General features: G+C 51.0%; 1 protein-coding gene across 3 annotated transcripts in view; it reads left to right on the forward strand.

Moving 5' to 3' along the window:
* Polr3a (RNA polymerase III subunit A) overlaps positions 1-12,856 on the forward strand; it is a 39,487-nt gene that overhangs the window by 7,961 nt on the left and 18,670 nt on the right. For all 3 annotated transcript variants that reach the window (XM_010607849.3, XM_010607842.3, XM_010607856.3), the window contains exons 8-16: positions 128-264; positions 1,765-1,868; positions 3,012-3,153; positions 4,714-4,854; positions 6,520-6,589; positions 7,006-7,133; positions 7,287-7,425; positions 8,593-8,757; positions 10,828-11,000. In XM_010607849.3, coding sequence (XP_010606151.1) covers positions 128-264; positions 1,765-1,868; positions 3,012-3,153; positions 4,714-4,854; positions 6,520-6,589; positions 7,006-7,133; positions 7,287-7,425; positions 8,593-8,757; positions 10,828-11,000 — 1,199 coding nt within the window. The remainder of the gene's footprint in view (positions 1-127; positions 265-1,764; positions 1,869-3,011; positions 3,154-4,713; positions 4,855-6,519; positions 6,590-7,005; positions 7,134-7,286; positions 7,426-8,592; positions 8,758-10,827; positions 11,001-12,856) is intronic.

Below are 12,856 nucleotides of genomic sequence, written 5' to 3' on the forward strand. Positions count from 1 at the left end.
GGGAGTGACTGTTGCCCTTACCTGCTCAGAGCACCCAGGCTGTGCTCGAGCTTGCTACTTATACTGCACCTAAACAGCACGCAGCACACCGGGGGGCATAGGACATACAGCATTTGGATTCACTTAGGTCGGTTCAGAGGCAACCTCTCAGGGAAGAGAGTGGATTTCTCCGGCAGAACAGTCATCTCCCCTGACCCCAACCTCCGGATCGACGAGGTCGCCGTCCCCGTTCACGTGGCCAAAATCCTGACATTCCCTGAGAAGGTAAGGGCCGCTCAGCTTCCCCATTCTTCATTAGAGACCCAGCTGTTTTGTTGTGGTTCGATGTTCCATACCGCGGGGGAAGGAAAGTCCCCAGTCGGCCCCTGCCACGGTGTGGCTGTGTGAGTCTCGGTGTCTTTCTGGTTTGCTTTATCCGTACACAAGCGTATATGTAACACCCACGACTGTATCTGCCTCTACCTGTGTGTGTGGACTCACGTATCCGTTACGTTGACTCCTCTGCAGCTTCTCTTTCCTGTCGGTAGCATCTTCGACACCTCTCTATAGTGCCTCACCCTCCCAGAACACTGGGATTGTAGGCATTCACCTTCTTGATAAGAGATATTTTTAAAACTTGAATAACTGAGCTAAGGAGTCTGAACATTTCAAGGCCAGTATTGCACACCAGGAAGGCGAGGCCTTTCCCTCTGCTCACAGGCTCTGCAAGTGTGGATGGTCTCTCCTGGACTGTTTTTTCTCTCTGACAGAAATCTTGGTAACTGCAAGGGCGTGTGCTGTACCCTTTAGATTCAGGGCTTTTAGTAGACCGGTGCTGACTGTGCTCCAGTGAGTGCTCAGTGATCCAGAGCTTCTCTCTCAGGAATGCTTTTCCACCAGACAGTTGCCTGAGAAATTATAGGACAGTACTGAGGACTGAACCCACAGACACTGTACCACTGCGCTATATCCCCATTCATTTTTTAGCAAACTAGTGCCTTCGGGATCCTCCTGCCTCAGCCTCCCAAGTAGCTGGGATTTTAGGCGTGGCACGGAGGCACCAAACTTGCTGTCACAACTTTTTGTTTTGTTTTTGTTTTTTTAAGACAGGGTCTTGCTACGTAGTTCACGCTGGCCGTGAACTCACTAAGCAGCCCAGAGTGGCCATGAACTCACAGCGATCCTCCTGCCTCAGCCTCTCAAGTGTTGGGACTATAGGCATGCTGGGATTACAGGCGTGCACCACACCTGGCTACTGTCACATGTTTTTATCCTTAGAAGCTCCTGGTAACTAATTACGGATGAGGTTCCCACTTCTTTCTAGGACCACAGAATGTGCTAGAAGGTCTCTGCACTTCAGTCCAGCTGATTCATGTTATGGATGAGGAACCAAAGGCCAGGAAAGAGCTTAGCTGGGCCTCCAAGTTCAGGGGAGACTGAAAACATAGGCTCCTGTGTGCCGGCCTGATGCTGCTTCACTGGACACTGCAGGCAGCAGGCTTTTCCTCCTAGAATCTACATGAGGAAAGATCAAGACTGTCAGAACCCCAGGCACGGGAGTACGTGCCTGCAGTCCCCGCTGTCTGAGAGGCTGAGGCAGGAGGATTGCAAGTTGAAGGCTAGTCTGGGAAAATTAGCAACTCAGCGAGACAGGGTCTCAAAAGAAAAAACAAAAGAGGGGTGGAGATGTGATAAGTCTGAAGGCTGTGGATTCAATCCTTAGCCCTGGGGGTGGGGAGGCCACCTGCGGGGAAATCCACAGTGTTCTCTGTTGTGCTTCTGCAGGTGAACAAAGCAAACATCAACTTTCTGAGGAAATTGGTTCGAAATGGCCCTGAAGTTCACCCCGGGGCCAACTTCATCCAGCAGAGACACACGCAGATGAAAAGGTGCCGTCCCCTGCCCCTGCACCCGGCCTGACACGTGACCGGGACGCAGAGGTGCGGCGTGGTGGCCAGCAGACCTCGGTGCCACAGACGGTGGTTAATGCCCGGCCCACCTCTGCCGTCTGCTCCGTGTGCTCCTGGGCTGTGTGTGAAGTGCCCCCGTGTCCCCTGAGCAGAAATGTGCTGTGTGTATTTGGTGCTAAATTCTGGACTCCTGAAATTAAAATTCCCATAGTCTCTTATTTTCCTAACTTTTGCCCTCCCACTTCTGTCACTTTTTAGTATGAGTCAATTTCTTTCTTTTTTTTTGTGTATTTTTGGTTTGGTTTTGGATTTGGTTCTCCCCCTCCTCCCCACTGGGGATCAAACTCAGGACCTGCGCTTGCAAGACAGGTACTTGGTTTTGGTTTTTGAGGCAGGGTCTCTGTAGTTCAGGCTGGCCTTGAACTAACTATGTAGCCCAAGATGGCCTTGAACTCATGGGGATCCTCCTGCCTCAGCCTCCCAACTGCTGGGATAACAAGTGTGTGTGCCATAATACCAGCAGTAAAACTTTAATTTCAAATTTCCCTAGGTTCATCTATTTTTAAAAAGGTCTTCCCTTTTGTTTTTGGTTTTTTGGGGGGGCGGGGGTTGGTACCAGGGATCAAACTCAGGAGTTTGCACTTGTGAGGTGGGCGCAGTGCCACTGAGTTAAGTCCCCAGCACACCCATCGTTTGGTATTTTTAGTAATAAAATGTGGACCTCAATAGACAGAACACTGGGAATCCGGACGTGGGTCATTTACTGTGTCCTCGTGCTTCCTCTGTCATCCTTGTGAGCCAGGGGTGCTCTTTGCGCAGGCTCTGGCCGTGCACCAGGAGGAACTGACCGTCTGGGCCTGGTGTCGCACAAGAACCTTTATTGGCAGGGCCCTGTGCGGGAAGCTGAGTAGTGACTGTCCTGTGGCTCTGAGACCCAGCTTGTTTGCATTCCTGCATTTACAAATCAGGACACATCTCTGCCAGCCTGTCATAGTCCCCACTGCCGAGCAGTCTTCCCCCAGATGAGCCACACAGGGTGATGTGCCCAAGAGCAGAGGCGTCTGGGAGTCCGTGAGCAGCATCTTCACGGGGACGGACCCATGTTTCTCTTCGCACCTTCAGGTTTCTGAAGTACGGAAACCGGGAGAAGATGGCCCAGGAGCTCAAGTACGGTGACATTGTGGAGCGGCACCTCATCGACGGGGACGTGGTGCTCTTCAACCGGCAGCCCTCGCTGCACAAGCTCAGCATCATGGCTCATCTGGTGGGTGTGAGCTTGCTGTCTCCTTTCCTGGTCACTGGGAAGCCCGGGCTGGACTCAGACTGGCAGGAGCTGGGGCTACAGGGCTGCCCCGCCTAGCTTGTTGGTTTGTAATTTAGATTTTTATGCATCTAGGTTGGCAGTACGTAATAATTACATTCCTCGTGGGAGTCGGTACACGTTCCTGACGCATCTCAGTTCTTTTCACATCCCCTTCCCCTCCTACAGTTTTGGGCATCTTAAATAGAAATTGGTTTGCAGTGTTTCCAATACACACACAGAAGTAGAAAGAATAGCAGGACGCAGGCACACGTCCTGTCTTCTGTGCACGAAGTGTTCACGACTTTGCTGCCAGTTTTGTTCCATTTTTCCCCTTTCTCTGATCCACCCCTGCCCTGCGTTTTCTCTGTGTGCTCCTTTTACGCCTGTAAAAAAACCGTGTCTAGCCGCCGTGCCGTGAACAGCCGCTCTTGTCCCCCCACCCCGTTCTTCCTCGGATTTCCTGGCCTCTCTTGCAGTCTCTGTGCACCTCATTTGTTAAGCCGGGGTACTTGCAGGGTGTGCCGCTACCTTCACTAGAGATGTGTCTGTTGCTGTCCAGCATCCCCGCTTCCTTTTCACAGTGTCCTGGCCACTGTGGAAGAGGCCAGGCCCTTTGTCCCGAGGAGTTCCCCCGAGTCCTGCCTTGCCTGTGGCTGCGGGTGGTGCGAACACATCACTCTGCCTTTACCTCTGCAGGCCGGAGGCCAGTGGGAAGGTGTGGTCAGATCAGGGCCCCCTTGCTGGTACGGCGACCCCTCGGGGTGCTGCAGCCTCCCCTCTGTGGATGAGCCTTATGTGCTCTGGCCACCCTACTTTTAATTATGCCAAGAAGGTTAGGGATTCACATGCCTCAGGGCTGTGAGATGAACCCGTCTCTGCTTTCACTTGTGCTACCCAGGGTCTCGCAGGGAAATGTTTTCTTTGCACAGGGAAACACTGGGGTTCCCCAGTTTATGAGGAAGGGTGACATGAATGGCTAGTTCTTTTTCCTCTTTTATCATTTTAGAGATTAAGAAGTTTGGAGCCGGGGATTAGCTCTGTGGTGCGGCTGCCTGCCTTGCAAGCCCAAGGTCCCAAGTTCAATCCCCAGTACCAAAAAACAAAAGCAAACAACAACAACAAAAAAAGTTTGGTGCTTGGTACTTCCAACCAGACTAGCTTGGGTTTCTTACTTGTTTTGACTTTCTCCTTTTCCATTGTCATTATAAACTCAGGGCTTTATTTAGTCCTTGGGCTTTAATCTCCTCCCATTAAGCTCTGGTACTCAAAACGGCGCCATCTGTGGCCACCGAGAGCCCCTGAGCCTGGCCGCCACGTTGGCATCCACTCGTGGTGCAAAGTCCCGCTGTGGCCCTGCTTGGCTCAACAAAGCGCCCCTCGAGTGAGCCCAGAGATGATCTGAGTGTCACCAGGGAACGCGCGAGGCATGTGGTTGTCTGGGGAGCCGCCGGTTAACGTGGTGAACGCGAGGCTTCTCGCTGCATGCGGAGTCCTTTCCCTGCTTGCTTTGGTGCCCCACAGGCGAGGGTGAAGCCCCACCGCACCTTCCGATTTAACGAGTGCGTCTGCACCCCCTACAATGCCGACTTCGATGGCGACGAGATGAACCTTCACCTTCCCCAGACGGAAGAAGCCAAAGCTGAAGCCCTGGTCCTCATGGGGGTAGGTAGGGGCCGGACTCGTTAGAGGTGTAGGGATTCGGCCTTTCTTCTCTCTCATGTCCGGCTTCCTGTATTCTGAACTCACACTTAGAACTGAGCCCAGGGCCTTTGCATGGATCCTGAGCTTCTCTTTGAAGTTTTTTATTTTGAGACAGGGTCTTGTTAAGTTGCTAATTTGCCCTGGCTGGGCTTGAATTTTCAATTCTCCTGCCTCATCCTCCCAGAGTATCAGGAGTGTAGGTGTGCACCACTGTGCCCCACTGAACTGATCTATCTTGTAGTTGCGTTCCCACCTCCAGAACCACTTGTTACAGTTTCTTTGTTTGTGTTTCAGTTTTTGTGATGCTGTGGATTAAACTCACTGAGCTACATCCCCAGCCCTACTCCTTACCATTTCCTGTCTAACACTTTTTGTTTAGGCCATTACTATTCAGTGCATAGTTTTGGGATTTCAAATTGTCTGTATGTGTAGAGTGTTTTCTCTGTAATGAATGTATTACTCTTAGAAGGAAAATTCATGTTTCAAATCTTGCTACGTAAGAGCCACCACTTGCTACGATCATAGACTTTGGCATGCAGGACTCATAGCATGGGACTTTTCCAGAAGACCCTCTCCCCCAGACCACCTGCTGGCCCACCTCAGGGTTCCCTGAGCCAGGAGGGAGGGGAGCTGGCCAGCAAGACCAGACACTGACCGCAGCCGAATCATCACCTCTCTGGGAGGTGGCTGAGAAGTGGCTGCCCTAGTGTGGCAGCAAAGGGTCCAGAAAAGTCACAGGTGCACAAGGACTCCTCCCTCCTCAACATCGTGCGGCCGTGCTCTGACCCTTGGTGGCTTTCCTCCCTCCTTCCACCTCTCACCGCCACACGGCACTGGGGACTCCTGCTGTGCTATGTAGGTGACATCCTGCGCCCTGCCCCCAACTACGTCTCCAGCCTCACAGGATTAGGTTTTGTTGTCAAACTGATTGTTGTTAAAATTTCATGTCTCAATCAAGAGAGATTTAACGGTTTTGCCATTATTGTGGAGATACACGGAACTGGCCGGCTGTGTTACTTTTCTCTGCTGAGACAAAGTACCCAACACCCAAAAGTTAAAGGAATAAAGGTTTACTTGGCTCCCAGCTCGTAGAGATTTCCGTCCATAATCAGCTGGTTCCAAGGCTCAGTGGCTGAGGGGCAACAGTTGATGGCGGTGGAAAATAGCAGAAGCAGTGGGACCTATCAGGGTCCTTCTGTTCCTCTTATCAAGACTGCTTAGGGCAGGAGCCACTCACGCCTTTGTCCTAGTGCCCTCGGCCTAGCCCCACCGTGAATCAGTCACGCACTAGATTCAGAGAGCACGAGGCTTTGGGGGACGTGTAGACACGAGCCATGACACCGGCTTCACTGGGTCACAGCGCTTATCATGCACATGAATGAGAATTAATGAAGTCAGGATAGAGTTCTTCCTAGAATTCTTCACCACCCCGCTCGGTCTTGTTTTAGTGTTGATGTGAACTTCCCAGGTCAGTCTTGCTGGGGATTTTTTTTGTCTCCCTTAGGTGGGATAAAAGGAGGTGGGATGAATCCCTGGCTCCTGCTTCTCAGCCTTGTCTGCTGCTGTTATTTGTCCACAACAGTGCAACCAAAGATAGCTAACATGCTGTGCTTCTTTTTACTTCAGACGAAAGCAAATCTTGTGACCCCGAGGAATGGGGAGCCACTCATTGCTGCCATTCAGGATTTTCTGACAGGTGGGTGTGTCAGAAGCCCTCTTGAAAGCAGACCTAGCAGTGGGGAGCACTGATTCTTGTTTGTGGTGGTGCCTGTCTTGACTCAGAGCTTGGGAGTTGTCTGTTTCATTCTGTTAGTTCACTAAGTTTGCTTGTGATCCTTCTTGAAGTATTTTTATCATTGATTCAACAAGTGCGTATTAAACTCCTACTGTGGACTGGGCATGGTCCAGGCCTGGTGTCCAGCCCTGAGTCGGGTACAGGGCCGAAGAAGTCATGCTGTCCTCTGGAGCTTAGAGTTAAATGGGAGGAGAGCCTGGACGCAGCTGTGTTTCAGTTCACCCTACCTGTAGCAGTCCAACTTGATGGTAAAGTTGAAAGCCATGGTTCTCCCGGTTTCATCTTTTCTGCTCTGTGTTGGCCGTTGATGGTCTTAGGTGCCTACCTGCTCACGCTCAAGGACACTTTCTTCGACCGCGCCAAGGCCTGTCAGATAATCGCTTCCATACTGGTGGGCAAGGATGAGAAAGTCAGAGTTCGCCTCCCACACCCTGCCATCGTGAAGGTGCATGAGCGCGGGCGGGCGTCCGTGTCCCTGTGGGTGGCCGGGTGGAACGAGTGTGACTGGGACTGAGGTCAGTGGCTCGGCCACCCAGCCTGTGTGAAGGACGGTCGGGACCCACCTCGCCCCTGACTCTCTGGCCCCTCTGCACCTCAGCCCGTCACCCTGTGGACCGGAAAGCAGATCTTCAGTGTCATCCTCAGACCCAGCGACGACAATCCAGTGAGGGCCAACCTCCGCACCAAGGGCAAGCAGTACTGCGGCAAGGGGGAGGACCTCTGCGTCAACGACTCCTGTGAGTGGGAGGCGCTGGGCGGCGAGGGGCAGGTGCCGGCTGCAAAGCTCGCTGGGAATTGGCTTCATGGAGTCTGGAAGTAGCAAGCAAATCCAGGGTTTCTCAGCTTCTGGCCGGAAGTTTATCCTTCCAGGAAATGTGGCTCCTGTATCTTCTCTCAGGTGTTGTTCCCCCTTTCTTTTGACTGTGGGCATCATACAGCATCCCAAAAATGTGCTCTGTATCTGAAGGTACAACTACTACATACAGCAAGACTTTGGGGGGTCCAAAGTCTCACTCAGGACACTGGACAGACTCCATTGCACCACCCCCAGCCCCAAGGTGCTGGATAATATGAGGACCAGGTATAACGGCGAGAGGATTTCAGTGGGCTCATCTGACCCCGTCCAAAGCAGCACCACCCAGGGTGCAGTCTGCAGGCTAGTGTCATCCGGCCGCAATGTTCCGGTGTGGCTGCTCTCCACTCCCCACTTCCCGGGAGCGTGGATAAAATGACTCCCTGAGCCCCGCACTGAGGAGTGGATTGCACAGGTTCTCTGAAGGTTGGGGTTTGTATTATCTCACATAATTTTGAAGGGCGCTGATTTTCCTTGGCTTATTCCCTTGGAAATACACCTCCTGGAGGGGTAGGTGGCTCACTGGCAGAATGGCTACTTACCACGCACAAGGATAAGGTCCAGCTGTGCGTCCAGTGGTGGTACTGGGGATTGAACCCGGGCCTCACACGTGCTAAACACCCACTGTACCACTGAGCCAGCTGCGCACCCTGTGCTAGCTTCTTGTTTTAGGTTTTCTTTTCTTCCTTTCAAGATATGAATGTTGTGTTGTTGTTCTATTCATGACAGTGCCTTTTAGTTTTCAGTAGTTTAGGTGAATAACAACTTTCTTCAGCCCAGGATTTGGCTGAGTGGTTCTGCCTGTCTCACAAGCGCAAGGGCCTGAGTTCAATCCAAGTACCAAAAGAAAGAAACAACTTAGCTGGGCATCATGGTGCAGCCTGTAATCCCAGCAGTTGGGAATCTGAGGCAGGAGGATCGAGTTCGAGACCAGCCTGGGCTACATAGTGAGTTCCAGGTCAGTCTCAACTACATAGTGAGACCCTGTCTCAGAAAACCAAAATGAAATGCGTGTGTTCGTTTCCACGCCTGACCAGCACTGTTCTTGCAGACGTCACCATCCAGAACAGCGAGCTGATGTGCGGCAACATGGACAAAGGGACCCTGGGTTCGGGCTCTAAGAACAACATCTTCTACATCCTGCTGCGGGACTGGGGGCAGAACGAGGCCGCCGACGCCATGTCCCGCCTGGCCAGGCTGGCCCCCGTCTACCTCTGTGAGTGTCAGCACTGCACACCCGTGTTCCTCATTGTGTCACCTTCCTGTTGTCCCCAGCTGAGTCCTCCGTGGTGACCCTGACTTGGTATTCCAAAGCTGTAATTTCTCTGCTGCATCACACTGGGCTTTGTGATCTAAAATGCATGCGTGGGCTGCTGCCCAGGCCCTGGGGCCTCCAGGGTGCAGCCCGCCCCATGGCTCAGAGTCGCCTGAATGGGCCTGCGCTGTGTTCTTTCCATTGTCTGCATGCCAGGGGGAGAAAATTTATTCTGCTCATATAAGTGACTGACTCACTCTCTGGGAATAAAACTCTAGATGATTGGAAGTTCTTTTTCCTCAGACTTTTGAAGGTGTTGCTCTATTCTAGCTTTCTTTTTCTTTTCTTTTTGGAATTTCTTTTTCCTCAGACTTTTGTTGGTGTTGCTCTATTCTAGCTTTCTTTTTCTTTTTTTTCTTTTTTTTTTTTTTTTTTTTTTTTTTTTTTTTTTTTTTTTTTTTTTTTTTTTTTTTTTTTTTTTTTTTTTTTGTTTTTTTTTTTTTTTTTTTTTTTTTTTTGGTTTTTTTGTTTGTTTGTTTGTTTGGATTTTTGAGACAGGGTCTCACTATGTAGTGGAGACTGACCTGAAACTCACAATGTAGCCCAGGCTGGTCTCAGGCGTGGGCCATCAAGCCTGGCTCCATTCTAGCTTCTGAATCGTTGAAGTATATAGTTATTCTTCCTTTCAGATTTTGTATGCAAGTGTTTTTTTCCTTCCGGACATGCAAGATCCTCTCCTTGCTCTGAGGTCCTCTGGCTGCAGGTCTTTCCATCTCTCAAGCTCAGCCCTCAGTTTTTTGCCTGGGTGCTGGGCACTGGAGCCAAGGCCTCCTACCTGCTCACTGCGCCCTCTTCCTGCGGGCTGCGCCCCAGCCCCTCACTAAGCTTTAACGTATAGCACCGGCCTGGACTTTTGGACATGTGCTTGAATCACTCGTTGGTAATTTCAGCCTTGGTTTCCGCTCTTCTTTCTCTTTTGGGACTTTAATTGCTTAGAGCTCCCAGATGCTCTCTTATTTTCTTTGCCTACTTCTTTTCTGTTGAATCTGTTTGTTTTCTGTGTTTTGCTTTTGAGCTAGTGTCCCACTCTGTTGTCCCCACTGAACTCGGGCTCACCTCCTGGTCCTGGCTGGCCTCAAACTCATGATCCTTCTGCCTCCACCTCCCAGATATCGGGATGATAGGAGTGTGGCCCACTTTTCCTTAGGTTCATTTGATGGGCAGGGGTTGCTTTTTGTCTAAGTTCATTTTTATCTTTTAACACTTTAGCTGGTTTTAAAATGGTTTTTGGTGTATTTAATTTCCAGTCATACGTTCATTTCTTTTTTTCTTGTTTGCAAGTAGGTGGGAGCTTTCTCGTCTGTCTTATTGGTGGGTTTTGGGTTTTTTCAGTCTGCCTTGTTCTAGTTTTTACAAATATCTTCTCTGATCCTTCTGAAAGGATACTCAGTTTTACTATGTTTGCTACTTGGATTTCCCATAACCTTTTAGTTTCTTTTTTTGTCATAGTTGTTGTCTGTCATATTAACATCTTGCCTGCAATACCTGGTGGTCCCTGGCTATTCAGTCACGTTTTAGGTGTGAGGCAATGAAATACTGATTGCCAGCACGGCCACCTGTGCCACTAGGCCTGGCTGTTCACTTTACCAGGCCGAGTTTTTTTTGTTTTGTTTTGTTTTGTTTTGTTTTTATGGTTTTATCTTTATTGAATGAAATCTTGATTTGCTATTGTGGGAGGTCTGTTTTTCTTTTCCTTCTCAAAGGAAAGCCCTTTTTGTTTCACCTTCACCCATTTTCACCCATTTTTTTTCATACTTATTTATTGATCAAACTTTTCCATAGGCAGATATGTGTAGGGAAAAGCATAGGAAGTGCAGGGCTTGGCACTGCTGTTGCAGGCATCCACACGGACCCTGGGCCATGTGGAACGCGTCCCCAGGATGGGGCTGCTGACAGCAGGGGTGAGCTCCCCTCATAGCTTTCCTGAGTGGTGCTCATGTCCCTTCCACCCCGCCTGCCGCCTCTTCACAGCTAACCGGGGCTTCTCGATTGGCATCGGGGATGTCACGCCTGGCCAGGGGCTGCTGAAGGCCAAGCACGAGCTCCTGAATGCCGGCTACAAGAAGTGCGATGAGTACATCGAGGCCCTGAACACGGGCAAACTGCAACAGCAGCCCGGCTGCACCGCTGAGGAGACTTTGGAGGTGAGGCCACCTTCGCTTCCGGTCATCAAGCGGCTGCTTGGGGATCCACAGGATTAGGCCTCAAGCCCCAGAGGAAAGGAAGTAAGGGCAGCGGATCTGCATGCATTGCAGCCTCGCTGTGCAGTTGTTTGTTAACAAGGCAGGCCCTGTGATCAGGTCATTACTTCTGGCTTCTAGGCTCTGAAAACAGCCAGCCATCTGTTTATGCGCTGTTTTTGCTGTGCCCTCATACCTGCCCTGCGTAACACCAGTGCTACTGCCCTGTGTGTGCTCAGCACCCTTCAGTAGAAACTGCAGCAAGCTCTGAGTGGATGTTTTTTTTTTTTTTGGTTTTTTGAGACAAGGGTCTGTGTAGCCCAGGCTGGCCTTGAACTCGTGATGATGCCCCTGCCTCAGCCTCCTGAGTGCTGGTATTACAAGCATGCACTACTACGCCTGGTTCGGATGGTCTTTAAAGATACTGGCACCAGGTGTGGTAATGAACGTCTGTAATCCATCCCAGCATTCCTCAGCAGGCTGAGGCAGAAGGGTCACCATGAGTTTGAGGTCAGTCTGGGCTACTGTAGCAAATTCCTGTCTCAAAATTCCAAAGAAAGGGGAGAGACTGGGACACGGGAGAGGGAGAAGTCATGTCTGATAGTCCCGTGCTCAGTCTGCCGCTCCTCACATTTGAGACCAGCTTAAACAAGGGCTCCTCTGGTGTGGGTCAAAATCAGAGTCACTGCCATCCCCAGGAGCCTGACACACACCCAAGTGACAGCTCAGCAGGCTGGGGCACCTGGGTTGTGCCTGGGTCTTTTCTGCCCTCTCCCGCGCCTGTGGCTCTGAGACGTAACTCACCAAAGTGAGGACAGAAGGCCTCTTGAGCATGAGGAGCTTTCTGGTGAGATGAGTGATGGGAAACATGAGAAAGCAGGGTTGTGCGAGGTCACTGTTTGCTCATTCTTGATCTCACTCAGTCCTAGAAAGGAGAGAGGTTGCATGGATATGCTCACCCGCACCTAGCTAGAAGATGACATGAAGCCTCGGCAGGCCCAGATGTTGGATTTTGGAAACGGGGTCATGCTAAGTAGTTTAAACTAGCCTTGAACTCACTACGTAGTCAAGGTTGGCCGTGAGCTCACCACAAGCCTGCCTCAGCTTCCCAAGCGATGGGATTTCAGACATGTGCCAGAAGCAGGGTTTTTGTTTTGTTTTGTTTTGGTACCGGGGATTGAACTGGGATCTTGCACTTGTGAAGCAGGCGGAAGAGCCACTGAGGTAAATCCCCCGCCTAGGAGCAGTTTTTTTTGTTGTTGTTCTTCTGGTACCGGGAATTGAACTTGGGTCCTTGCACTTGCAAGGCAGACAATGGAACCACTGAGCTAAACCCCCAGCCCTGTTTTGTTTTTGGGAGCAGTTTTTTCTGTCGTTGTTGTTTTCTGGGTTTTTTTGGGGGGCAGGGGGGCGGTTTTGAGACAGGGTCTCGCTGCGCAGTGCAGGCTGGCCTTGAGCTCACCATGTGGTCCAAGCAGGCCTCAAACTTTCAGTGATCCTCCTGCCTCAGCCTCCCAAGTGCTGGGATTATAGGCGTGCGCCACCACGCCCGGCTTTAGGAGCAGTTTTTAGCACATCTCTGCCTTCTCACAGAGCGTTGAGCGTCTGGTATGAGTGACCGTCTATGGATGAAGTTGTGGGCCAGTGTCCCCCAGAGTCACCTCGACACGTGCTCAGCTGGTGCAAATTCAAATGTGGGCTGGTAAGAAAAAGACAAGCTGCGTGGGCTGGGGATTTAGCTCAGCAGTTCGGTGGCCTGCCTTGCAAGCGCAAGGACCAGAGTTCAATCCCCGGTACCAAAAAAAAAAAAAAAAAAAAAA

This window comes from Fukomys damarensis, unplaced genomic scaffold (assembly GCF_012274545.1).
Source record: "Fukomys damarensis isolate Sample0158 unplaced genomic scaffold, DMR_v1.0_HiC HiC_scaffold_20, whole genome shotgun sequence".
Lineage (NCBI taxonomy): Eukaryota > Metazoa > Chordata > Mammalia > Rodentia > Bathyergidae > Fukomys > Fukomys damarensis.